At 56.4% G+C, this 24,059-nt stretch overlaps 2 protein-coding genes across 9 annotated transcripts in view; one reads left to right on the forward strand and one right to left on the reverse strand.

Moving 5' to 3' along the window:
• Positions 1-2,635: 2,635 nt before the first annotated feature.
• LOC126637068 (creatine kinase U-type, mitochondrial) lies at positions 2,636-11,927 on the reverse strand. The gene is made up of 9 exons (XM_050309991.1): positions 11,690-11,927; positions 6,279-6,477; positions 5,817-5,912; positions 5,479-5,700; positions 4,882-4,967; positions 3,837-3,960; positions 3,555-3,689; positions 3,102-3,227; positions 2,636-2,886 (listed from the first exon to the last, which is right to left on the reverse strand). The coding sequence occupies exons 1-9, from the start codon at positions 11,836-11,838 to the stop codon at positions 2,770-2,772; spliced, it is 1,254 nt and encodes a 417-aa protein (XP_050165948.1). The 5' UTR covers positions 11,839-11,927; the 3' UTR covers positions 2,636-2,769.
• Positions 11,928-12,634: 707 nt separating this feature from the next.
• Positions 12,635-24,059, forward strand: part of PPIP5K1 (diphosphoinositol pentakisphosphate kinase 1) — a 49,145-nt gene continuing 37,720 nt past the window's right edge. For 3 of the 8 annotated variants that reach the window (XM_050309734.1, XM_050309735.1, XM_050309736.1), the window contains exons 1-10: positions 15,887-17,655; positions 17,941-18,115; positions 18,571-18,766; positions 18,859-18,949; positions 19,920-20,005; positions 20,241-20,395; positions 21,400-21,501; positions 21,785-21,946; positions 22,955-23,076; positions 23,536-23,637. In XM_050309734.1, the coding sequence (XP_050165691.1) occupies positions 17,969-18,115; positions 18,571-18,766; positions 18,859-18,949; positions 19,920-20,005; positions 20,241-20,395; positions 21,400-21,501; positions 21,785-21,946; positions 22,955-23,076; positions 23,536-23,637 (1,163 nt within the window). In that variant the 5' untranslated portion in view covers positions 15,887-17,655; positions 17,941-17,968. Of the gene's footprint in view, positions 12,693-15,871; positions 17,656-17,940; positions 18,116-18,570; positions 18,767-18,858; positions 18,950-19,919; positions 20,006-20,240; positions 20,396-21,399; positions 21,502-21,784; positions 21,947-22,954; positions 23,077-23,535; positions 23,638-24,059 lie in introns of those variants that run through there. The other 5 variants (XM_050309729.1, XM_050309733.1, XM_050309731.1 and 2 more) reach the window with 5 other exon arrangements.

Consider the following 24,059-nt stretch of genomic DNA (forward strand, 5'->3'; position numbering starts at 1 on the left):
AATACATCTGCAGGCATCCTGCAAGCCATGGGCCAGTACCTGGGGTGGGAGCACAGGGCTTGGCCAAGGGGGAAGCTGCTGAGCTGCTTCAGTGTGGCCTCCCTGGGTATGGGGGCAACGCTTGGAGGGACAGACCCAGGAGCCCTCCTGCTGGCTGCTGGGTCAGGCAAGGTGCAGGGCAGGGGTGCAGGCCACAGTCCCTGGGTCCTTGTCCAGTGGCAGCTGTGGGGGAGAAGGACTGGTACATGTGCCCTCCTCCCTTGCCCCTTGGGTCATTATCCTTATAGCAAGGCTGCCCCAGACCCAGTATGGGGGAAGAACTCTTTCCCCCAGAAGAAAGAGCTCTGGGAAAGGTGTGGGTTGCATACACAGTGCAGTTCTGCTTTCTTCTGCAGCCTGTGCTCTGGGATCTGCTCCAGGACAGTGACGGTGCTCCTGCCTTGGAGATCCTGGTGCAGGTACTGTCTATCTTGGAGTGGCTGTCTCCAGCCCATCCAGGACCCTGTGGAGCATGGGGCCTATTGGCCCCTGTGCTCCCACTGCCTGGCTGCTGAGCTGCATTCCCTGCAGGAGTACTTGTAGATGCCAGAGGGCACCTTCCAGGGTCTGCTGCTCAGCGTGAGGCCTGAGGCCATGCAACAATTCCTGGCCCTGCTGCACCACTCCTGGCACCATCTGCATGGAGAGGTGGTCAGATGGGCTGGGATGGGGCAGGGAATGCAGAGACCATGAGTGGGGGAACCTTGTGACGGGAGCAAAGTGCTTGTGGTGAAGTGCACAGCATGTGGGATTATGGGTCACAGATGGTGCATAAGACCACGCACAGGACAGCCACAGAATCAGTGCTCAAGAGAGTTCAGAGCTCCCACATGTGAGAGGTTGTGGGGTCTGTGCATGGGGGGTGTGTGTGCAAAGCCCCGTGCAGGGATGCAGAGCCCATGCTATGGGGTGTGTGGGTGCAGAGCCTCTCTCAGGCATGTGTGACTCATGCCATGGGGTTCTCTCCTGGAACACAGCTGGGTGGCATTGGGCCTGTCCTGTTGCTCGGGGCCATGCCCTTCCCGTGCTAGGGCTCACACAGCTTCACAGGTGCTGCTGCCCATGCCTGGGGAAGAGGTGCTGCTGGCACTGGTCATGCTGCTGCTCTGTGGGTTGCCCCATCTCACTCCCCAGCCATTTGTCAGCCTGTTGCAGTTCATCCTCTTGGCCGTGTCTGACACTGAGAGGCTCCCACCAGCCCTCCTGGCCAATGAGAGAGTATAAGCAGCGTGGGGTGCTGGGACTGACCACACATGTGGTGCGGCCAACTCCAAACACTGCCCTGTGTCGCTACTGGCTGCAGAAGCCCCAGCCTGGCCCCATGCTGCCCTGTCCCTGCGGAGCTCCAGCCCAAGGAGGCTCTGCAATAGCCATGACCTCTAAGGAAACCTTGAAGTGCCCCTGGGTCCTGGGCTCTGTGAGGCATGGGTGTGGTGGTGTTCTCTGGGGTGCCTGTTGAGGTGGGCTCAGGCTTGTGTGGTGTCACCATAGCTGTGTCCAGTGCTCTGTCCCCACAAGCTTGCTACCCTGTGGACCCAGAGTGCTCACCTGACGCGGGGGCAGAAGGCCACCATTGTCAGGCATCTGCTACAGGCTCCCTCCCTCGGGGCCATGCCCACCTAGCCCCTCGGCTTCCTCCGTGCCATCCTGCTCCTGCTGCCCCACTTGCCACTGTGCTTTCTGCAACTCACACCCCAGCAGGTGGGATACCAGCTCCAGAACCCCACACAGGCTGCTCTGCCCAGCTAGCACACCTTTACCCCATGGCAGGTGGGGGTTCCAACTCTGCACCCCATGAGCTGGGACCCCTGCACGCTTTGTTCTCTGAGTGGAAAATCCCACCCTGCCCAATTCTACCCCCCTGATCCTGTCCCCCGCCCCTGTCTGGGACCTCTGCACACCCACCTATGGCCCTGCACGTGAACCCTCAGCCCAGGCTTGGAGCGCCAGATTTCATCCAGGGGCCTGAGCCAAGTCTCACCTGTTGCCTGCCCAGATCTGGGGGCTGGGGGACAGCTGGCAGCTGCTGCAGCTGGGGTTGATGCAGGGCCATCATGTCGCCAGCAACCTGGCCAACAGGAGCCACATGGTTGGCCTCGAGCTGGGGTGCAGGTAAGCATAATGGAGCTGCCGGTGCTGGCACAGCCGGGCTTCGAGCTGGGCCCTGCAGCCAGGATGGTGCTGGCAGGGCTGCCCTTGCCTGCTAACAGCCTCTTTCTGTAAAGCCTGGAGGCCCTTGCCTGCTTCCTGAGTCCTGAGGAGCTGTGGGACCTGGTTTGGTTGCAGAATCCCTGCAGGAACTGTGAAGCAGAGCCACAGGGACCCTGCAACAGCATGGGCAGGCGAGCCCTCCAGGAGCGGTGTGTGGGCTGTGCCAGGCCACTGCTGGGGCATCTCCTGGATGGGCCAGGGCAGCCCCACTGGTCCCTCAGACCCTTTCTGCAGGGCAGCAGTAGCTCAGGGACATCCTCGGGAGGGCTGCTCAGGACAGGCACAGGAAAGCCATACCCCAGGGGTGCCTCTGCAGGGGGACAGGGTGCTTGGAAGTCAGTGGGGTACTGGATGCTCTGGGGTAAGGAGGAGCCTGAGCCATGGGTACAGCAGCGCATGTTTATGGGGTCTGACCTGGTGTGTTGTGGGTAACAGGATGCAGCGACATGCTGGGCACAGAGATCGCACAAGCTACAGGGGGACCTGGGTCCCACAGGGCTGGTGCTGCCACAGTCCCACTCAGTGCCGGAACTGCGGCAGCGGCGAAGGGATGCGGATGTCCTGCCCCTTCTCCAGCCGCCGCTCACAGTCGATCAGGAAGTTCACACCGTCTATCACCAGCTGTACCAGCTCCACCTGCACCAGGAGCACAGATGTAATGACTCAGGGACTGTCCTCGGAGCCACACCAGCAAGGCACCTGGTTAGCCCCACTGCACACAGGGCAGGCACTGCTACCCCCAGCACCCACATGTTGGCCCCAGCATACAGCCCTGGAGCTGCGTGGGTGCCACGGGCCCAACATGCAGATGTGCTCCAGAACCTCCCTCCCCAGTTCTGCCTGGCACCCACCTCTGACTTCCCCAGCCGGTCCAGGTTGGAGATGTCAAAGATGCTCCCTGTGGCAGCAGTGTCCACACCACCTGTCCCACGCTTCTGTAGCCGGAGGTTTTCCAGGATCTTAGGGAAGCGGCTATCCTGGTGCCCAGAAAAAGTGTCGGTGCTCAGCATGACCAACAGGGGAGTCAGGGTCAATACTCCCTGGGACAGCCCCCTGCCACTCAGACGACCCTGTTAGTGGGTCACCAACCCCACACAGAGCCCTGCCCTAAGCAGACCCAGGCTGACACCTGGGATCTGGGCCTCTTCCTTCAGCCAGGGATGCAGGCATGGGCTGGACCCTATGCCTCCTGAGGAAACCTGAGCGAGGTCCAGGGCCAGGTCCCATGCAGTCCTGCATCTCCTATGTGGCTGAGCTCCTCGCAGTCTTAGCCTGGCTTCCCACAAAACTGGCCATAGTAATACCTTGCTGAGCAGTGGCAGCTTGATGTGGACACCTGCTCGCAGCCCCGTGCCCAGGTTGGAGGGGCAGGTCAGGATGTAACCCAGGCGCTCATTCCACATGAACTCCCAGCCTCGCTCCTGGATTAGTCGCTCCACCTGGGTTAGAGGTACCGGCAGCCATTCAGCCCTGGCCACGGGGTGCCCAGCCAAGGCTGAGCACAGAGGGCCTGCACTGCAGCAGCCCTTCCTGCCCCTCTCTGCCTGTCCACGGGGCTAGCACAGCAGTGGCTGTTGGATGCTCACCTCCTTCAGGCCCCGGCAGAACCGCTCAAAGACACGCTTCATATTGCCTCCCTTCTCCATGGAGATGACACGTGTGTGGTCCTCCTCGTTGATCCAGATCAAGAAGGTCTTCTGGTGGTTGTGCCTAGGGACAGGGCAGCATTCAGCTGTGCTGGTGGCTCACAGAGGCCCTGTGCCCACCCAGCTGTGCCCCTTCTGCCACCATGGTGCCAGTGCTGCTTATGGTTCCAGTGTGCCGCCTGTGCCTGTGGCGGGGAACACGTTGCCGGAGCCCAGCCTGGCAGCAAGGTGGGCAGCCAGGAGATGCTCCTGGAGACAGGTCAGTGCCCATCCACATGAGCCACTGCGAGTGATGGGAGCTGTCTCCAGCACCTTGGGCTGGGGACAGGAGCATGGCTCCTGCACCATGCAGGCAGCAGGAGAGGACTGTGAGGCATAGAGTGCACACTGGGGGGCTGCGTTAGGGGCAGCTGGAGCTGGGGACCACGTGTGCTGTAGAGATGTTTTCCATATAAAGGCACAGTACCAGCGAGGGTGGTGTGGGCGGATGCGTGTGCTGGCTGTCGCTCTGCAGGAGCGTGGGATGTTGCATGGCTGCACAGAGATGCCGGGAGGGAGCAGTAAGATGTGACTGCGTCAGGGTAGGTTTGGTGGCACACAGAGTGTGCAGAGACACAGGAGGAGCTCTGGGGATTGCCCAGGGAGCAGAAGCACTTACAGCAGCCTTAGAGTGCAAGGTGCTGCTGGATGGTGAGAGTGGGGAGGATTGACAGCAGGGGCTGGTTCCACAGTCCCCCTTCCCAGGACAATGGTGTGGTTTGTGTAGGGAGCAGTTGACTGCTGACTATGATGCACAAGGGGCTCCCAGGTGAGGCCACAGAGCCCAGGGTGGGCACGATCCAGGGGTACTGGTGCCACATGTGCTGGGGTCTGCGGTGCAATGAACATGGGAAACATGGTGGCAGGGCTGAGACAGACAGATGGAGCAGTAGCATCCCCCCCCTCTCTACTCTGCTGACTGCCCAGTGCTGGGGCAGATCCTCACCAGATCCCTCGGGCGTCGGGCCAGTCCCGGGCCATTCCTGCTGCTGTCAGGAGCGGGGACACCGGCTTGTCAAAGAGGAAGTGATCCTGGAGGGAGGCAGAGTGCATTGGCTCACCAGGGCCACATGGCTAGAGCCAGGGCACCTTCATTGGTCTGAGTGCTCCCTGTCTCACTGGTCCCAGCCTGCCACTGAGGCGATCCACTGTGGCTCTCCCAGGCAGTGCATCCATGGGCAGGAGCCCCTGCCTTCCTGGCCTGCTGGTGCACAGAAGGCTGCTGGTGCACAGCCGACCCTGTGCTGGGGGCTGGTGGGGCACCAGCCACATGCCTTCCTCTGGACATGGGCAGAGACACGGGGCAGGAGTCAGAACGGGCCCTGAGCTGCTGGGGCTGTGTTCAGAGAGCTGGCTTGGGAGGGCTGAGCAGCACTGTGAGCATCCTCTGTGCTGTCTAGCAGATTCTCTAGGGCAGGGATCCTGGTCCCACAAGACAGGGGGGCTGGGAAAGAGGATACAACCTCCCAGAGAAGCAATGCCGGGGAAGGGGTCCTGCTCTGCATGCACCCAGGGAGGCTGGCTGGGAGCTGTACCAACTCACGTCAATGAGCTGCTGTTGCTCCTTCTCAGTCATCTCGCTGAGACGGTAGTACCGGCCTGCCAGGTCCCCAGTGAGGCCATTCAGTGCATCCACCGTCACCTTCTCCACCTCTCGCCGCTCGGCACGGGTGCAGGCTGGCGGCAGGCTCAACCCACGGATGCTGCGCCCAGTCCGGACCCGGGATGAGAGCACGTAGCGCTCATCAAACTGGCCAAACTTTATCTGGAACAGACAGGAGCCACAAGGCGTTTATGGTGCAGCACTGGTGCTGGCAGGGTCCTGTCCCTGAGGCCCAGGAAAGGACCCCTGTGTGAAGGATGGCTGTCCAGCTCGCGCACCTTGGTGGCGTCCAGGTCTGTGGTGTGCTTCATGGTGCGGGGGTTGTATCCATTGTGCCGCTCCTGAATCACGGGGTCAAACAGGTCGGCAAACACCTGGAAGCAAGCAGGACAATGTACAGCACTGCAGACCCAGCGCTTCATAAAGCCCCTGCTATAAGCTCAGCATGGCCCCGCTGCCAGCATGGGGGACATGGCAGCAGTGGGGCTGCGGAGGGTGGCTGGGGGAACAGTGTGTCCTGCAATCCATGGGGCAAGTGGGGCAGAAGGCTGCAGGACTCAAGGAACAGCTGCTCCAAAGGAGCCCTGTGTCCCACAGGGACATGTGGGGACCAGCTGGGGCCTTTACAGCTGTTCAGGCTGGGCAGGATGAGGTGGGCAGTAATGCCCCAGGCTGCTGGGTGTACTGTGGGTACCAGGACTCCTCTGGATGCTGCAGATAAGGTTCTGGCTGCCACTTACCTCATAGGTCTCTTCATCGCCAGCTACAATACCCACAGTCTTGATGAAGGGGTGGCCAGGGTTGTCAACGCCAGTCTGAATGCACTGGTCCAAGGTCCAGCCATTTGGGGTTGCCTTGTCACAGAGTCTGGCATAGATGGCTGGTGTCAGGTTGCTGGCCATGCAGTTGTTGTGCTTCCGCAGGTCGGGGTACTCAGCACTGTGGGAGGAGAGACAGAGGAATCCTTTAGGACCAGGGGACTCCAGCACTTGTGCTGGTGCCCCTCAGAGACCTGTGGGGCAAGTGGGAGCAGGGGGGCTCAGAGAGGGGTCAAACTGCTCTGCTTGTCCACATTAGCCAGGAGCAGGGAGGCAGTTACTGGCATTGCAGGGTGAGGCCAGGGAGCAGCCTGAACTGAAGGTTGGCACTGAACCAGGACAAGAGTCCAGGAGCAAATCTGGACCGGTCATTAGGGAGTGGCTCCTTATCAGCTACACAGAAGGTCCCCAAAGGCAGGAGGACCTGCCAGGTGAGCAGTGGGGCCATATCAATCCAGCCCCGTGCTGAGCTACCAGGGCAGCTGGGCAGCAGAGTGGGGGTTCCGCTCCCCTTGCCCTCCCTGGGGTGTCCCAACACCAGCCTAAAAGGAGGGGGCCTGCTCCCTGTCTGCTAGTGCAATGGGTCGGGGAGGCAGGACTCGTAGCCTGTGGGGCTCTGGCGTGCCTGACCCCTGAGGCTCCTGTCCCTCTGCCCCCCCCAGATGCTTCAGGGCAGGAGATCAGCTGACCCCGATCCGCAGCCGGTGGGAACTGCACGGCCCCGGCACAGTTTATTGTATTAGGGGGACGCTTTCCTCTAATCAGATTAGCAGGAGGCTGTCCCCTGACCTCATTCCCACTTTAGACAGGCTTTATGCTTGTTCTGTGCTCACGGAGGGGATTGGCAGGGCAGGACCCCACCAGTGCTTGTCTCGGCCAAATCTTTCCTGCTGGGACCTGGTGCCCTTGCTTGCCTTAGTGGGGCAGGAGTGGCCTTTATCAGCCCAGGAGACCTGGCTGGTGGCTGGAGGGGGTGTCCCTGGGGACACCTGTCTCCCCTTCTGAGAGAGGCCTGCTTTGGGGAAGACACAGCTTGTGGGGGGATCCATGTGGGAGAAAGGGTGCCTAGGCTAGTGCAGGTCTGGGTTGATGGGAGCAACTGTTGGACACCAGCACCAGCAGCAAGTCCTGGTACTCTCCTGTGCTCAGCTCCTACTCCTGAGTGCTCACACCAGGCACCAGGTCTGGCTGCCAGTGCCGGCCCCATGCTGCAATGCAGAGCCCTGTGGCTGCCACCACCGCCTCCCCTTCGCCTGCAGGCCAAGGAATGTGCATTGGCCCTTTGCCCGTGGCTTGGCTACTGCTTGTGGCTTCCTGTACTGTGTAGAAAAAAAGGGTGGTAAGGCTCACATTGTCTGTATTGTGCAGAAAAGCACTGGCAGCTCCTGCCAAGACCAGCACAAGGAGGCAATTGCTCCAGGCAAGAACTTGTCTCAGGGCTGAGGGCTGCTCCCAGCCCACACACAGACCTGTGCCCTGGTGAGATGCCCCAGCTCAAAGGCTGATGCGACATGTATAGGACACAGCTCGCCCTGGTCTCCCCCACTGCTCCTGCTCTTACCATCTGCTGGCTGCTGACCCACGTCTCCCCAGGGGGGACACACTCATAAAAAGCATTTGCTGATCAGAATGGGACACTTGGACAGGTTCCTCCACTACCCCAGCATGGCTCATGCTGCCAGGCATGCCAGGACCACCTGATGTGCTTTCTACACAGTAGAGTCTGCCCAGGAACAGCAGAGGTTGCCAAGGGAGGCCAGTTTACTCCCAGTAGGCAGGATACTGCTGTGGGTTGAAGTATGCTGTCTGCCATGGCCGTCCACACATTCCCTGAGGCAGTTAGCATCCAAAACCTGAGACTCCAGACTCTGTCTGCAGGTGCTGTGCCTGCTGCAGTGCGTCATGACTGAGTGCCTGGTCAGAGTGCACCTTCCTCTGAACAGCCCCAAACCACAGCCAGTAAATCAGGGCAACCTTTCCCCAACCTTTCTAGAGCACCCCAACTCAGCTGGATGATGCCAGGGAGAAGGTCCTGAGCACCTGTTGCTGTGCTCACCACAGTGCCACAGAGGCAGCAGGGGAGGATGCCAGTCACTGAGCCCAGGCTTTGTCCAGGCTGGAGGGCTCTGGTCGTGGCACCGCATTCCCACTGTGTGGTCAGGGTGTCCAGAGGTCCTCTGTAACAAGCGTGAAGGTGATGCTGCACTTGGCCTTACTTAGGCTGCCTCGGTCCCTTGATTTTGATCCCCGAGGCTGGTTTTAAAATTATGACCCTTCCAGCACCGTATTTTCTTACCAATGCCATAGCACTAAGCAATATCTTAAAGGTTTTTTCCAACCTCAGTAATTCCATGATTCCACAATTTCATGGTTCTGTGGTAGAGTGGGCTCGTCTCTGGCTGCAGAGGCTGGAAGCATGGATGTCTGCCAGAAGCACGACTCAGTGCTGCTGCCTGAGTTGTCCTGCCCTCACCTCAGCACTGCTGTCCTGCCCATGACCTCGGGGTGCAGCCGCCAGCAGCAGCTACCCTCTCTGCCCTTGAGCAAGCGTCTCACCCCGGGGCAGACCTGCTCAGCACCCAGCAGGGATTATTAGCTTGTCCACTGACTGGGCAGCCTCTCTGGAAGTGACAGCCACCTGCATCTCACCATGGCTCTTCATCGCTAATCTGGCAGCCTCCAGTGCCCTTCCTGGCATCATGGGCTCGTACCCAGCTGCATGCGGCCTCTGGAGAGGTGTGGGGGCACATGGGGCAAGCAGCAGACCCCGTGTGACGGTACAGAGTCAGGAGCTGGCAGGTTGATGCAGGCAGCTGAGCATGAGGCTTGTTTACAGAGGGAGGAGGGGGCTTGGGCTTTGTGTGGAGACGCTTTGGCAGGGAGCCCCAGCGTGACCGCCCAAACACGGTGCTATGCCTGGCGTAGGACCTGCCTGGCAGCAGGCACACAGTGCCCATATTTCCTCAAGGGGGGAGTGCCTGTGCCCTCTCAGCATGGCCATTCATACTGCAGTGCCTCTGACAGGAGGCTGTGGAGTGTCGCTCAAACTCCTTAGGGCTGCTGCCAGTGTCTCTCTTTTTTTAACCTAAAGACTAGGCAGAATCCCCAGGCTTGCTCCTGCAGAGCAAGGTGCTGTGGCTCATCCCTAAGGCTCTGTTCAGGCTCTTTTCAAGTGTCAGCATTGTCACAAAACCATTCCCAGCTGAATAGAATCCCCCAGGAGGCTCATTTTAGAGCTTCTCAACCGTATCCCCACCTTGATTTCATCCCCTCCTGACCTGATGTCCGTGGCTCTGCAGTTGTTCATAAAGCTGGAAAACACACTCCCCTTGGGAGGTGAATAATCAATAACATCCAGCCTTTGTCATTCTCTCCCTTTCAATCCCTGGCTTTCCATGGCCCAATGCAGCACACTGGAGCACCAGCACCAGCTGCCTGCCAGCACTCCACACATGCAGAGCTCCCAGCCTGCAATGCAGCGCCGCGACACATCGCTCTGACTGTCGGCATTTGGTGCAGGATGGCAGCAGCTGATGGTGTTCAGAGCAGCAACATGCTGCCTCCTTCCCATCCTGCTCCTTCCCTGTGCAGTCTCTGCTGGCCTTGGGATGTGGAGGAACACCCAGTCCTTATTATGTTCCTGGCCTGACTCTGATGTATGCTAGGCCAAGCAGCTGGTGCCAGTGTGAGGCAGAAGGACTGGCCAGTGGCTGCCATGTCCAGCTCTTCCCTCCCAGCCCTGGCCCTGTTCCTACCCTATCCAGTCCTTGTGAGGCACAGGCAGTTCCTGCCTCCAGTCCCATCTGGTGCCTTGGCCCTTCATGCTCAGCATGGAGGGCCGTGCTCTTTGGAGCTGGCAGCACAGGCACCGGGCAGGACCAGCCTCTGCCTCTCCGAGCTCTGCTTCCTTATTGCCATGGCAAGCAATGGTGAGCAGAGCCATGGGAATGCTGAGCACCTGGCCCTCCCAGGCCTATCTGGGCTCCCTAGGGCAGTCCTTAGCAAAGAGCAGTTTGGAGGGGAGTGATGCGAGACCTTCTGGTCTGAAGCTTGAACCTTAGAACTGTGCTGCAGCTGTGATTATCTGGCTTAAGGGATCAGGCACCAGGCGTGCAAATAGGGCTAGGGCTCTTGCAGAGCCAGAATTACCTCAAAAGCACCTCTAAGCCAGGCTGTGGCTGTTCATGTGCCTGCCTGGCCTGACTCGAATCTGTGCCTGCCTCCCAGAAGTCCCACTTGCACATCTCAGGCTCATTGTCATCCAAAATTCACTCACAGGCTGGGGTGGCCTCCTCAGCACCCGCGGGCCCCTCCAGTTCTCCCTTTAAAAACTGGCCCAGAGAGGGAAGGGCAAGGACCTGCCAGCAAAGCTTTTCTTTTCAATAGAGGAGTCCCTGTCCCGAAAGCAGGCATGTGGGAAGGCTGGTACAGCCAGATGAGGTCGGGCCAGGAGCTGCCGCCAGTGCCTGGAGGCTGCTTCGATACCAGCTCCCACAGTCAGAGCTCTTGGGTGTGCCGCCAGGAGGACAAAATGGACCCTTTGCTCCATCCTGTTCCTACCAAGACATTGACAAAGTCTCTCCTGGCTGCTTTTGGTACATCCCCACTGGTGCTGGCTGTCCCAGCACTGCTGCCCCCCAGGCTGGCCCATCTCTCCAACAGCCCTCATCCCTGTCATCCCGGGAAGTCCCCCTGGGACCCCCAGCCCCGCTGCCAGGCACTTCCCTCCCTCTCCCGCATGTCTCGGGTTGCAGCGGCTTGTTCCGGTGCTGCGGGACCACCCAGGGCCGCCGGCAGCTCCGGGACTCCCAGCCTCGACTGCAGCTCCCACAGCCACGCCTCGGACGCGGGGATGCGCCCGGGGCGGCCCCCGCAGCCCTCACGGCCCCTGTCCGCACGGGGCCCGCGAAGGGGGCCCGCGGCAGCCCCCACGAGCCCCGGGAAGCCAGGACCCGCGCCCCCGACCCCTGCAGGACCGTGCCCGGGACGTGGTGGGGCCGGTGCCCTTGTGCGCGGGGACGACGGGGCCCGCGGCGCCCGTGACCGTCAGCCCGCGGCGGGGCGGCTCTGTCCAACACGGCCGAGCCCCGCCGCCGCCCCGTCCTCCCGCTCGCCGCCCGGAGCCCCGGGGCCGGCGCGGACTCGGTTCACGGGCCTCCCGGTCCTCCCCACCATGGACGAGCAGCGTCCGCCGTGCCGCCCCCATGAGCTGCTTCGGGACTCGCCGCCCCGGCTGGAGCCGAGGGGCGGCCCCGGTGCCCTCCCCGGTGCTGGTGCCGCAGGGACCGTCCCCCGCCCGCCGCCCGTGCGCCCTCGCCGCCCGCGCACATTACCTGGGCGGGTATCGCCGACGCTGACGGTCGCCCGCGCTGATCGAGTCCCGGGCGAGCAGAAAGCCGGCGGCGAGGGAACCGGCGCCCACCATGGCCAGGAGGCCGGTGGAGCGGCGAGCGGAGAGAGCGCGGGCGAAGGTGCTGGCCATGGCGGAGCGGCGGAGCGAGCGCGCCGGAGCGGGCGGCGGACGTGAGGGGAATAGGAACGGGAATGGGAATGGGAACGGGAGCGACAGCGGGGCGAGCGTGGGGGCGGGGAGCCGGCTGGGCACGGGGGGGCCGGGCAGCACCGCCACCTGCTCGGCTGCCCCGCCCCGCCCCGCCCCACCGGAGCCGCCGGCGCTTTCAGCACCGCGCGCGGGACAGCGCCGGAGGGGCAGTTGCTTCGTGCCGGACCGGCTTCTCACCGAGACCCACGCCCCGGATCCCCGCGCCGCGCTCCGTGGCGGGCGGGGGCGGCCGGTTGAAAGTTCGTGCACCTGAAGCCGGGAGCGGCGGACTGCTTCTCTACGAGATGCGGCCCTCGATGGGTCGCGGGGCCGGGGGCCGGTTCTCGGAGGTCACCGGCCCTCCCGCAGTGCTCTGTGCCCGCCGCACCGCGGGACCGCACCGGCGGGGCAGAGAGCGCACCGCGTTCGCCGCCGCAGACCCCGCGGGACGGGAGGTGCTGGCGCACCGCCGGGCCGCTCCGGCACACGGGAAACGGCTGCTCGGTAGAGCCGCGCGCCCAGCCCGGTACAGTCGTACGGCCGCGCGTCCCGCTCGGTGCAGCCGCGCGGGTGCCGTTACAGCGCGGACCCGGCGCGGGGCCCGCGCCCACGTGCGTGCGGCGCGCCCAGCACTGCAGCAGCTCCCGCCGCCGCCGCCAGGGGCCGCCACGCCGCGTCCGCCCGCGTCCCGGCCGGCCCGCCCCGTCCGCGCCGATTGGCTGCGTGCGGCCGTCAGGAGGCCGTGATTGGCCGGCGGCAGCGCCCTCGGCGCAGGGTGCGCTCGGAGGTCGCAGGTGAGCGGAGGGAAATGGCGGCTCTCGGCGTGGCGCCCCCTGCTGCCGGCGGCGGGGGCCGGGGCGGCCCCGGGGCGGCCGGGGGGCCGGGGACAGGCGGGACCGGCGCCGGCGAGGGAAGGCAAGCGAACTGAAGGAGGGGTGGGGCGGTCGGCTGCGCCGCTGCTGGGCCCGGTTTGTTGGCGGCTGTCGGGGAGCGCCGGGCGGACGGCAGCGGTGGCATCCCGTCGAGCGCGGCCCGGCGCCCTGCCGCTCCCGCGGCCTGCTGCCGGCCCCCGCCCGTGTCTGTGGGGCCGGGCGTAGCGGGATCCCCCCGCGGCGCGGGAGCTCCGCCCGGCACGGACGCAGCGGCGGGCGGGGCTCCGCTCGGGGCCGCCGCTCGGTCTGCCGGGGCCGCCGCGGTGCCGGTACCTGCCTGCCTTCCGGCCCGCCCCGTGCGTGGCTGCTTGGGGCCCCACGGCTCTCCCGGGCCGACCCCAGCCCCGCTCCCCAGGCCCGCTGTCCCGCCTGCGGCGGACGGGCCGGGGTCCGCTCGGTCCCCGCGGTGTGCGCGGGGCAGAGAGGCAGCGGCCCCGCGGCAGTAAACCCTCACGGACAGGGACCGTGTTGGGAGAATTCCGGTGCTGAGGAGTTTCACGTTTTACAAGTTCATGAATCTCATTAAATATTACATTATGAACAATGTAGGCGAGGCACAACCCTGCTCGGTGTGCGGGGTGAACCCAGAGGCTACACGGGGTCTGCAGGAGGAGCTGGGCTGGAGCCGTGCAAGGCGCCCGTCTGCTCTGCGCTCTGGGTTTGCAGCTCTTGGTGTGTTCGCCGTCTCTGAAAATGCTGCTTGAACAGGCTGAACTTGACTTCAGCTTCCTGGCTGTGAACACCTTGAGCTCCTGTGTTACCAGAACAGAGGAATTTCTGTGATACACCACATCCAAATAGCTTTAGTTATTAGCCCTAGTGTAGGGGGGTTTTCTCTTCTGAAGCAATTAAGTGTCCATGATAAGAGCACAGCGGTCACCTTTTGTAAGTATGGAATTAACCTTAATGCAAACAGCCCTCATAGCAATGGAAGTAACTCTTTGGGCAAAGGTGTGTCACTGGCCATGCGTGCCAATGGGCCGAAGTTTTCAGGGTTGGGTTTTTTGGGTTGGTTGGCTGGTTGTAGGGCCCACAATAGTTTCAGGCAGTTCTACAAGACAGTGTCAGTATACCAGCAATGTGTATTTTCAAAGGTCGTGATCATGCAGGTGCTTGACCTGACTTGGCCAGGCTGTGAGTCTCCAAGCGGGATCATCCTTGCAACCTGCCTGCATGCTTGGGTACCCCGAATTCCTCAGGCCTCCTACCGAGTGCCACCTGGAGTGCCCAGGCCTGGGCACTGCTCCAGAGCTGCCTCTTCCACTGCCACCAGTGATATGACCAGCTGTGTTCCCATCCGAGAGCCCGGCATTGCAGAGACTGCACCTGCATCTGCACATTTTGTTTAAAAAACAGAACAAAAACTCGACATCCAAACCCACTCTTTTAGTGATTAATGCCACACTGAATTCAAAGTCAATACAAGACCTGATCATACCTTCTCTCTTAAATGTCTGGTACCTCAGAAGAAGGGCACAAAGAGCCTCTTTACTCTGTGAACACCCTTATCTAAACAGCACTGGAATAATCTGCTGGGGAACTGGAAAGCTATTTACTATCTCATTTCTTATCAGTAATACAGGGCAGTCTAGGGAGTTTGAATCAGTCCCAGGGCTCTCAGATTGTGTGTCAGCAGGTTCTGATTGCTGTTGGGTGATTACAATAACCTTTGATATGATTGTGCAGCGAATCACAGCTGCCCTTCTTGGAAGCGCAGCAGGAAAGTCTTAACTGTGCTTCCTCCTGTATCTGTGGCAGGACTGCCAAGCCTGAATATTCTGACTCAAAGCCAGATCCACCTTTACCTTTGTGTGCATGTGCCAGAACTGTGTTAATGCTTTTGTCTCCCTTGGACAACACAACCAGCAGCATTAACATAGAATTTTCTTGCCGTGATAAGTGAAAGGTGAGGCCCATAACACTCAGCAACTGGGAACTGTGCTGAATGTGTGACCTCCAGGAGCAATTAGCTCAGCAAGCAACAGGGACAATGATGAACCATCAGCATTGTGCAGTTGGCACCTCTTGTTGCTCTGGGTGTGATGAGTTGTGGGCTGGGTGATGCTCAAGACCCTGTAAGTGTTGTGTAAGGGCAATTGCCACCGTCCTGGCACATGAACCCCATGACAGCTCAGCACTAGAGCTGGCTCATGTGTTGTGGGCAAACCTCCTCTTACTATCCTTTGATACCAGAATAGAGCTCCACTTGCCTGTGTCCGTTTAAGAACAGCAGTCTGAGTTTTCAGTGCTGTAGTCATACCTGTAGCTAAAAGTTCTATTTCATCAAGAGTGTAGTCACTTGTTATAAATCTAGTCAGGTAAGGGATCTTCGTTTAAGAAAAACTTGAAAAAGGTTTTTGTTAACCCTCTTCCCCTACCCACACCTGAGATCATGAGGCTTTCCCTGTTCATGCCACAGATATCAGTAACTGTCAGCTTCAGTGAGGCTCTGAGTTTTTACCTGGTTTGAGTATGGTGTGTCATGACCTTGAGACATAGCTATAGAGCAAGGAAGAGGCTTTTCTTCTGGGATAGGAACAGGAATGTAGAGAAGTTGCTTTCTTAGTTCTTAGGGCAAAGGTTTCCCTGCTGCTTGATCTGTTTTTTCCAGGAGGGAGGGGAGAGTAAGGGATTGGAGAAAATAACCCTCCTCCTCCTCTTGCGTGGTTTACTTCACTTCAATAAATCATCAACCATCAAACTGATAGTGTACTTGCTAAGGACTCATTCTGCACTGGGGTGCCAAGGCAGCAGGGCACAGGGACGAAGATGGTTCCTGAGCGCGTTGGGAATTGTACTCTCGTCTTCCTGTGGAAATAGAAGGGCTATATGGAGAACATAGTAAATGTCTTTATAGCCTGGTCTGCCAGCACCGTTGCTCCCATCAGCAGCGAGCACTGACACTGATGGTGAGTTACAGCTCTAACTCTCGCTGACTGGGACACTTCTGTGCCAGGTGTGTGCTGTGCCTTGAGGCTTGTGTGGGAGCAGCAGCACTGGGCCTGGTGCACAGGCATCCGTTGAGTTAGGTGGAGGAGATTGTCCTTGGTGTGGTAGGTACAAAGTCCAGGCTTGTTGTGTTCCTCTCTGCTTGCTGTTGGGTTGGTGTCAGCTCCCCCAGTAGATCTGATGTGGCATCTGATGGGTTTGTGTCCAGCCAGTGCCTGGTAGTGCGACTGCAGGTCCTTGTCTGATGTACTTCTGCTCCAGCACTTTCTCTGAGCACTTATGTGTTACATCTCATGCCCTTTCTGGGAGCGCGCTGCCTTTCTGCCTGGAGGTCTGTATTATTCTACCCTGACTTTCAAGGGGACTTCACAGACAGATGGATCGTTCTGTGTGTTGGTTTCTTTTGCATGTTCGCACCCTGCTCAGATGGATTGAGTCAATCTTCTGCTGTTGTTCCCGGTGAAGGGATTCTCACCTGCCCTGATGCCATGCTGGCAACAGGCTGATGGCCTTGGGGTGTGCCTCCTGTTGCTGCCAGAGGACTGGGAACAGGCAGATGTATGTGGCAAGTTGGTCTCCTGCAGTGTCCTGGCTGTAAGGAAATGCATCACAAAAGAGGAGGAAATACAGTAACTCTTAGTCTGGGGAATGCTGGAAATCATGTGAGAACATGAGAAGCAGCTGCAGAAAGTGTTTCATGTCCGTTTTTAGGAAGTTCTTAATATCGTGAGGTGTTCATAATGTCCTCTCCTCAAGGTTGCACTGACTCAGGAGGTATGCTTTTGACCACTTTATAGTTGGGAAAAACACAGTGAAAAGCACCCCCTTCACTCTTGTGTGGGTGCAGCTCTGGTCAGAGGTGAACAGCTGTGTCCTTGGCACGTACAGATCAGGGGAACAGCGTGTTCAGACTCTGTCCCTTCTGCGGCAGGCAGTGCTGCTGCTGTAGGTGACAGTGCAGGACACGCTCCTTTCCTGGCATTTCTAACTCATAGCATGTATTTGCCGGCCAGTCAAAAGAGGTGATTGTCCTGTTCTGCTCTGCACTGATACGGAGCATTTTGAGTTCTGAGGGCAGTTTTGGGCACCCCAATATAAAAAAACATTAAGCTATTGGGTCTGGAGGGGAAGCCTTATGAGGAGCTGCTGAGGGCACTTGGTTTGTTCAGCCTGGAGGACACTGAGATCAGACCTTGCTGGAGTCTGACACCCTCCCGAGGGGCAGTGGAGGGGCAGGTACTGATCTCTTCACTCTCATGAAGACTCAGTAACAGGACTCAAGGGAACAACTGGAGCTCTGTCGGGAGATTTAGACTGGATATCAGGAAAAGATTTTAAACCCAGAGGGTGGTCATGCACTGGAACAGGCTCCCCAGGTCATGGCCCCAAGGCTGACAGAGGTCAAAGAGTGTTTGGACAATGCTCTCAGTACATGGTGGAATTGTTGGGGTGACCTGCATGGAGCTGGGAGTTGGACTCGATGATCCTGATGGGTCCCTTCCAACTCAGCATATTCTATGATTCTCTGATTTGGCGATGTAGTGAATCAGAGCTAGCTTGCAAACCCAGACACCCTGACCTGCAATCCAGACTGTTGCTGATGCTTCCTTTGTGTCCTCTTTCCCTGCCCCAGAGTTGTCACTTCTTCCTTTTCCCTCCTCCCCGCAAACTCCTGCACCTCTCAAACTGCTCTCTCTCTTACTGTAGGTCTTCTTGAGCTGAAGGGATGAAAATTGCCAATTGGAAAGTCACTGTCACTGTCCTGAGCTTTATCCTGACTTCTGGAGTCGCAGTTGATGTCTTTGGGCACATGAGCCTGGGAGAGTGTCCCCTGTCCCTGTCCATGATTTAGGCAGCGGCTGGAGCATGCATCACTGTAAGGGTTACACGATTTCAGTGCTGGTGGTGACACTGTTCCAGTGCAAGGGGGTTGATTGCAAAATGCAGCTACCTATCTAAAATGATACAGAATTCCGGATCCCCTCCCACCCTGAGGGTCTCCTCCTACTCCCTCCTTTTCTGCTGGGCAGCACCATCCCTGGGCTCCCTCATGCCAGATCAATCCCTGCCCTCCCCACCATCACCTGCATCCATCGCGCAGCCAGTCCCAGGATCACCCTGCGTCTGACTTCTCTCTCCCTTTTGCATGCTGTCATTCCAGAGCGGGATGGTTGGCCACCGAGGCTACAATGTCGTCCTTGACGACCTCCAGTGAGGGAGAGAACTCCACTCCCAGGTTTGTTGTTGGTTCCAGAGATGATGAGACAGAATTTCTGGGATCAAACATGAAGACAGATGAAACCGATTTCTTTGAAGATGATGAAGAGGAGGAGTCGGTAAGGAGGTCCCAGCATTCTGGGCTGGAGCACCTGTGCAGAATCCCTGGGTCTGGTTATTGCTGAGACTGCAGGCAGTTGGGACACGGCTCTGGTTGTGAGGCACAGCTGTGGGACATGGCAGTGGCATTTCTGACAAGGCATATTACTGTTGTCATGCTGCCTCAGGAAATCCAGCATTTTCACTTGCAGGTCTGATTCAGGGACAGTAGTGGATTTCTGTGTCCTAGAAACTTAACCCTGACACTCCTGTAAACCTTTCTGTTTCACCAGGAAAATTTTTGAGGAAAACTCTGGGACCTGTGAAAAGGGCAGAGGTGTCTTTGCAGAAGAGGAACATTTATTCATTTCTGTCACCTCCAGGAATATGAGAATGATCTCCAGCTCCCAACTGCTTTTGGCCCCTATTCAGTGTCATACGAAATTTTACTAAACTGATCTCTGTCTTCTCTTAGCCACCGGAACGGCAGATCGTGGTGGGAATCTGTGCCATGACCAAAAAGTCTAAGTCAAAGCCCATGACACAGATTCTAGAGCGTCTGTGCAAGTTTGAGTACATCACAGTGGTGATCATGGGGGAAGATGTTATTCTGAACGAACCAGTGGAGAACTGGCCCTCTTGTGACTGTCTGATATCCTTCCACTCCAAAGGTAACACATGTATAGCAGGCCTTAGCCTGCTTGAGTTGTGGGCAAGGGAGCTTGCTCTCAGCCTTCCCCTATGTCCCTGCCCTATATTTCAGGATTCCCTCTGGATAAGGCGGTTGCTTATGCCAAGCTGTGCAAGCCATTTCTGATCAACGACCTTGATATGCAGTATTATATCCAGGACAGGTGGGTATCTAAGCCACTAAAGCCTCTTCCCTCTTCCTCTGTCTGATTCTCAGCCCACTGCACAGAATTCATCTTTCTGACCACAAGCAAATGAGTGAGGTGGGAGGAAGGGGACCTTAGCTGTGGCTTTTTGGGGTTGTTCCTCTAAAACATGGAGGGGAATAGCTTTGAGGGTAAACCATTGAGACCTGGCATATTTCATTTTCTGGTGCAAATGTCTTGTAAGGAATGGATGAGAAGTAGGAAGTGGGAGAGTTCTCACAGAACAAGGCTGCCACGACTAAAGAAAAAAGGTAGTCTCTGAGCAGAAGAGCCAAGTGGTAAGATGGGGCTCTGAGACAGAAATTAGGAGCAAGGCCAAGTCAGATTCTGTGGAAGATGTGTTGGTTAGACTATTGAGGCTTCTCAGTCATCTGCTGGTAGAGGCCACCAGCAGCCACGTACTTCAACTGTTATGCCCAGGCTGTTTTACCTGTGTATGGGTAAGGCTCCTATAGACCCCAAACCTCCTGCCCTGTCTTTGGGGTGGTGAGCATAGCTGTGTGGGTGCTGGCAGGCACCCCAAGGTATAACTAGTGAAAGACACAGGATGAAAGAAGGCTTTGCTGCCTCTGTTTGGCTTAGGCACTGGGCAGCTTGGCATGACGGCACTTTCCAAGAGGGCAGGTCTGACGAGGTGGCGTGTATTGGGTATGCTGCTATGTTTTGAGCACGTTCTAATAATTGAGCACCCATGCTTAGGCCAAGTAGAGATTTACTTTGGGGCATCTGTGTCCAGAATACGACTGAGGCAAACCCCACAGCCTGTAGGTCTCATCCAGAGAGCATGAGCTGAGAAGTGTTTGCACTTTGTCTTGAGGCTTTTTTGTATTCATTTGACTTTGTTTGTCACTAGTGGGAATGAAGTCTTCCCACTGACATGTACTGAGGACCTTCTACACTCTTCTGACACTGTTTCTGTCCTCTACAGGCGTGAAGTGTATCGGATCCTTCAAGAGGAGGGAATAGACCTGCCTCGCTATGCTGTGCTCAATCGAGACCCTGACAGACCAGAAGGTCAGTGTCCAGGCTCTACTGAAAGCCATTTCCCCAGGCTATGCTATTTAATATACTCTGTAGAGAACAGGCACTGGTAGTCACCTCAAAGAACCCTGACTCACAAATCTATAGGTTTTTTTTGTGAATAAAGGTCCCAACAGCAAAACTGGCTGATGGGTTGGGGAGGGGCTGTGGCTCTGCACTAGGGCTGTCTCACCTTTCCTGATGTGCTGCTGCTGTGCTCTGTCTTCAGAGTGCAACTTGGTGGAAGGAGAGGACCATGTGGAGGTGAACGGAGCTGTTTTCCCAAAGCCATTTGTAGAGAAGCCAGTCAGTGCTGAAGACCACAATGTGTATATTTACTACCCGACATCAGCAGGTGGGGGCAGCCAGCGGCTCTTCCGTAAGGTGAGGAGGGGTCCCCAGAGCTGGTGTTGAAACCAACAGATCTATGGATCTGAGACCCACATGGCTTCAGCGAGGAGTGTTAGGGCAAGTGAAGGGGAAATAAAGGTTTTGTGTTATGGAAGTCTAGACCTTAGAACTTTTTGTTCGACTCCATATACGTGGGAATCACAGAAGGACATATTTTACTGGTAGTGCTGACTTCCCCTTCCCCATCCTCTGTGTGACATGAGTCCCATTTTGAGCAGTCATGGAGCACTGTGGTCCTTTATGAATTGCACGTTGCTTTTTCCAGATAATTTCCTGGGTTTATCAAGATGATTTTTAAAAAAAACTTCTCTTCTTGTCCTTTAACATTATTCCTGCCCTTCTCAGCTTAGCGTAGCTTGCACATGTGATAAAGGCAGTATTTTTTCCTAGGTTCCACAGTAAATCTGCCTTTACTCACTTCTCCCACTTTGCCAGTGAACAATTATATCTGTGATGTATCTTTTTCCCAATCAGTTACGCATCTGCCATTAATAATTCTAAAACGATTGTTCCCTTAGGTAAGATACAGGCATGCCACTTGAGATTGTATCTAAAGCCTTAATAAAAATGAAAACATTATCCTTGATATTGATAAGATCAGTCCCCCTCCTGGAAGGAAGTTAAATGGGTTGGATTATCCCCTGTCATCGTTTATTTTAATTTGCCTATTAGGCTCCTAACTTTTTATGTTTTTGTCCACTGTTTTTTTGTTACGTATCACTGAAGTGGTTGGAGTCAACCTCATGGTCTGTAATATCTTTTCTCCTCTTTAAAACCTGGAAAATTACATACCTACTGCCCATGTTTTGCAGTCTCTTTATCCTCTAATAAAAAAAGTGTTCTGTAGCAGCTGGGGGTTCTGAGAGGCTAATTCTTCGCTAATTCCACTAATTCTTGAAACTTCTTAATTTTGTTGTTCCATCTGAAAAAAAGGGAGCCTGGTATTCTCCCCTGAGGTGCTTATTCTGTACTCTCAGATTGGCAGCCGGAGCAGCGTGTACTCGCCAGAGAGTACTGTGAGGAAGACAGGCTCCTACATTTATGAAGAGTTCATGCCTACGGATGGCACTGATGTAAAGGTAAAGGAAAGCCTGGAACAGCTCCTTTCTTCTCCAGGTCTGTGAGAGCTGAAGGTTGGGGAGTCCTGCTTAGTCCTACTAAGGCTCTGGAGTGTGTGTTTAAGCTGTGAGGTGCTGACTGTGCAGCTTGGGCCCCAAAGCGGGGAGTGTGCGCTCTGTAGGTCACACTAGGAGGAATGTGTGAGACCATCTGAACTCCTTCTCTGTGTCTGCACCAGAAATACCTTCTGGAAGGTGCAGTTAGTCTAGATGCCTATGTCAGGTGTAACTTGGTCTCTTCCAGGTGTACACTGTTGGGCCGGACTATGCTCATGCAGAGGCTCGCAAATCCCCCGCTTTGGATGGGAAAGTGGAACGGGACAGCGAAGGGAAAGAAATCCGTTACCCGGTCATGCTGACTGCCATGGAGAAACTCGTTGCTCGTAAAGTCTGTGTAGCCTTCAAGGTTTGTGTTTTCTTTCATGTGCAAGCAGGACTTCATGAATGTCTGATCCATATATCTGGGTCGGAGTTAGAACTTGTCACCCTGGCATGTCTCAGGCATGGCAGTCCTCCATGCCTGATTGCCAGCTGCTGGTCCTGCTGGGCAGAGGTGCCTGGGAAGGCAGGAGGCCTGCAGCAAATGCCTGCTGTGCTGGCAGGTGGCTGGTGTCCTATGTACATCTGAGCATTTAATATGGGATCTTGAGCGTGCTGCTCTCTATCTGACCTGTGCTCATCCTGCCTTTACTATTTCCTGCTTTTGTTTATGTGAAAATTTGGCCTTTCTGCTTTTCTATTTTTTGATGGTGTTTTGGTACTTTTTTCTTCTTTTTTTATTTTCTTTTTTATCTGGCTCTGGTGCAGATTTATGTTTTATTTTGCATGTGGGTAGAGTGAGTGCGTGATTCTAGATATGGTTCCATGACATGTTCAGCAATGTCAGCAGAAGAAACACTGGCTTCTTGTTCCTCTCACTGTAATCAGTAGCCCATGTAGTTTTACTGATTCAGACTTGGGCTCCTTTCAACCTTGTAGCCTTTTCCACATAATGATGGATATCTTTGCCAGCACCACTTCTTGTCTGTGCTTATCAGTCTGGTTCAAAACTGTTGGATTTGGAAGGAAGAGCAGGAAATCCAGGAGCTGCTCTGTTTTAGGCCACTAGAGCTCTGGGAGGTTCTGTGTCGGCTTCATCTGGGGGTTTGCAGCTTGGGCCTTTGCTACGGCAATGAGGGTGAAAAGGTTCCTCTGAAGGACCTGGCCCTTCATAGCTATGGTATGTGTTCACACTTCTTGGAGACTTGTGAGGTGGGCACAGAGTGGAGGATGGCTGCAGCATCAGTGGGGCTGAACTGGGCAGCATTGGCTGGATCTGTGTGTGCCCCACTGGCAGGGCAACTGCTGTCCCCCACTGTGGTGGTGGTCCCTCATTGTGTGCCCAAGTCCCATGTCCTCTTGCTTCTTCCTGCAGCAAACCGTGTGCGGGTTTGACCTCCTGCGGGCCAACGGCCACTCCTTTGTTTGTGATGTGAATGGCTTCAGCTTTGTGAAGAACTCCATGAAGTATTATGATGACTGTGCCAAAATCCTTGGGTATGTACAATTCAAATTTTGATAAGGGAGTACGATAATTCACAGCAAAGGAAAATGAACATGGAGTCCTGGTCAGTATGTCGGAGAAGTCTGCAGATGGTTCATTTGGGTCATTTGTTCAGCAAATGAAAGCTTGGCTCTGGGAGGAATGAGTTACTTATTTTTAGCCCCTGGAGCTCCTGCCGGCATTGGCATTAGCTGTCCTGTCTTTGTCTACAGCTAGGTATATCTTACAGGACTTTTCATTGTTAAGCTTTCTTGCAGTATTGGTGATGTGAGGGATAGTGGTACCCCTTTGGGGTGCCCTCATTAGCCCACAGTGTAATAGGTGTCTCTCCAAGGAAAGTGAGGGGAAATTCTGTGTCTCTCTTCAAAGTCTTTCAGCTGGACTGCTAAGGAAGAGGTGTAGAACCAAGGGAATGGAATTTCTTGTGAGTGTTGTATTCTGATTTTTTCCAGAAATATAATCATGCGGGAATTGGCTCCCCAGTTTCATATACCCTGGTCCATCCCAACAGAGGCAGAAGACATTCCCATCGTTCCCACAACTTCAGGCACTATGTGAGTACCTGCCATCTTCTCAAAAGAATGCCAGTGATGGCTACATGAGGGGCAAAGTGCAAACCCTGTCCAAGGGCCCAACACCACTAGCAGCTCAGTGTCCTCCAGCTGCTGTGCTGCTTAGAAGCCTGAAACGCCTGTGGAAAGGCTTAGCCATGCACACAGAAGATGTGGCATGGCATGTAGGTTTGCTGAATGCAGACAAGCAGTCACTGAAGAAATTATGGGAACTGCTCACATGGCTTTCAGAGGGCCCAAATTCTTGATCAGAAGAGGAAACGGATCAGGGCGTTGCTGTAGCTGGCTGCTACTTTAGAGAAAGTGCATGCTGCCAGTGAAACAGGTGGAAACAATTAGCTGAAATATTGTCATTACCCATACACTTGGCAACCCCTTATTTCATACTTTTGCTTTACTAGTTT

The sequence above is a fragment of the Myiozetetes cayanensis genome, unplaced genomic scaffold (genome assembly GCF_022539395.1).
Source record: "Myiozetetes cayanensis isolate MyiCay16 unplaced genomic scaffold, myiCay2020 scf14, whole genome shotgun sequence".
NCBI classification, from domain to species: domain Eukaryota; kingdom Metazoa; phylum Chordata; class Aves; order Passeriformes; family Tyrannidae; genus Myiozetetes; species Myiozetetes cayanensis.

Coding starts and splice junctions, on each gene's coding strand:
- LOC126637068 (XM_050309991.1), bottom strand. CDS start 11,838: ATGGCCAGCACCTTCGCCCGCGCTCTCTCCGCTCGCCGCTCCACCGGC. Junction 4,968..5,478: donor AGCAACAGCAGCTCATTGAC/GTGAGTTGGTAC, acceptor GCCTCCCTCCAG/GATCACTTCCTCTTTGACAA. Junction 3,961..4,881: donor CCCGACGCCCGAGGGATCTG/GTGAGGATCTGC, acceptor CCCTGTCCCTAG/GCACAACCACCAGAAGACCT.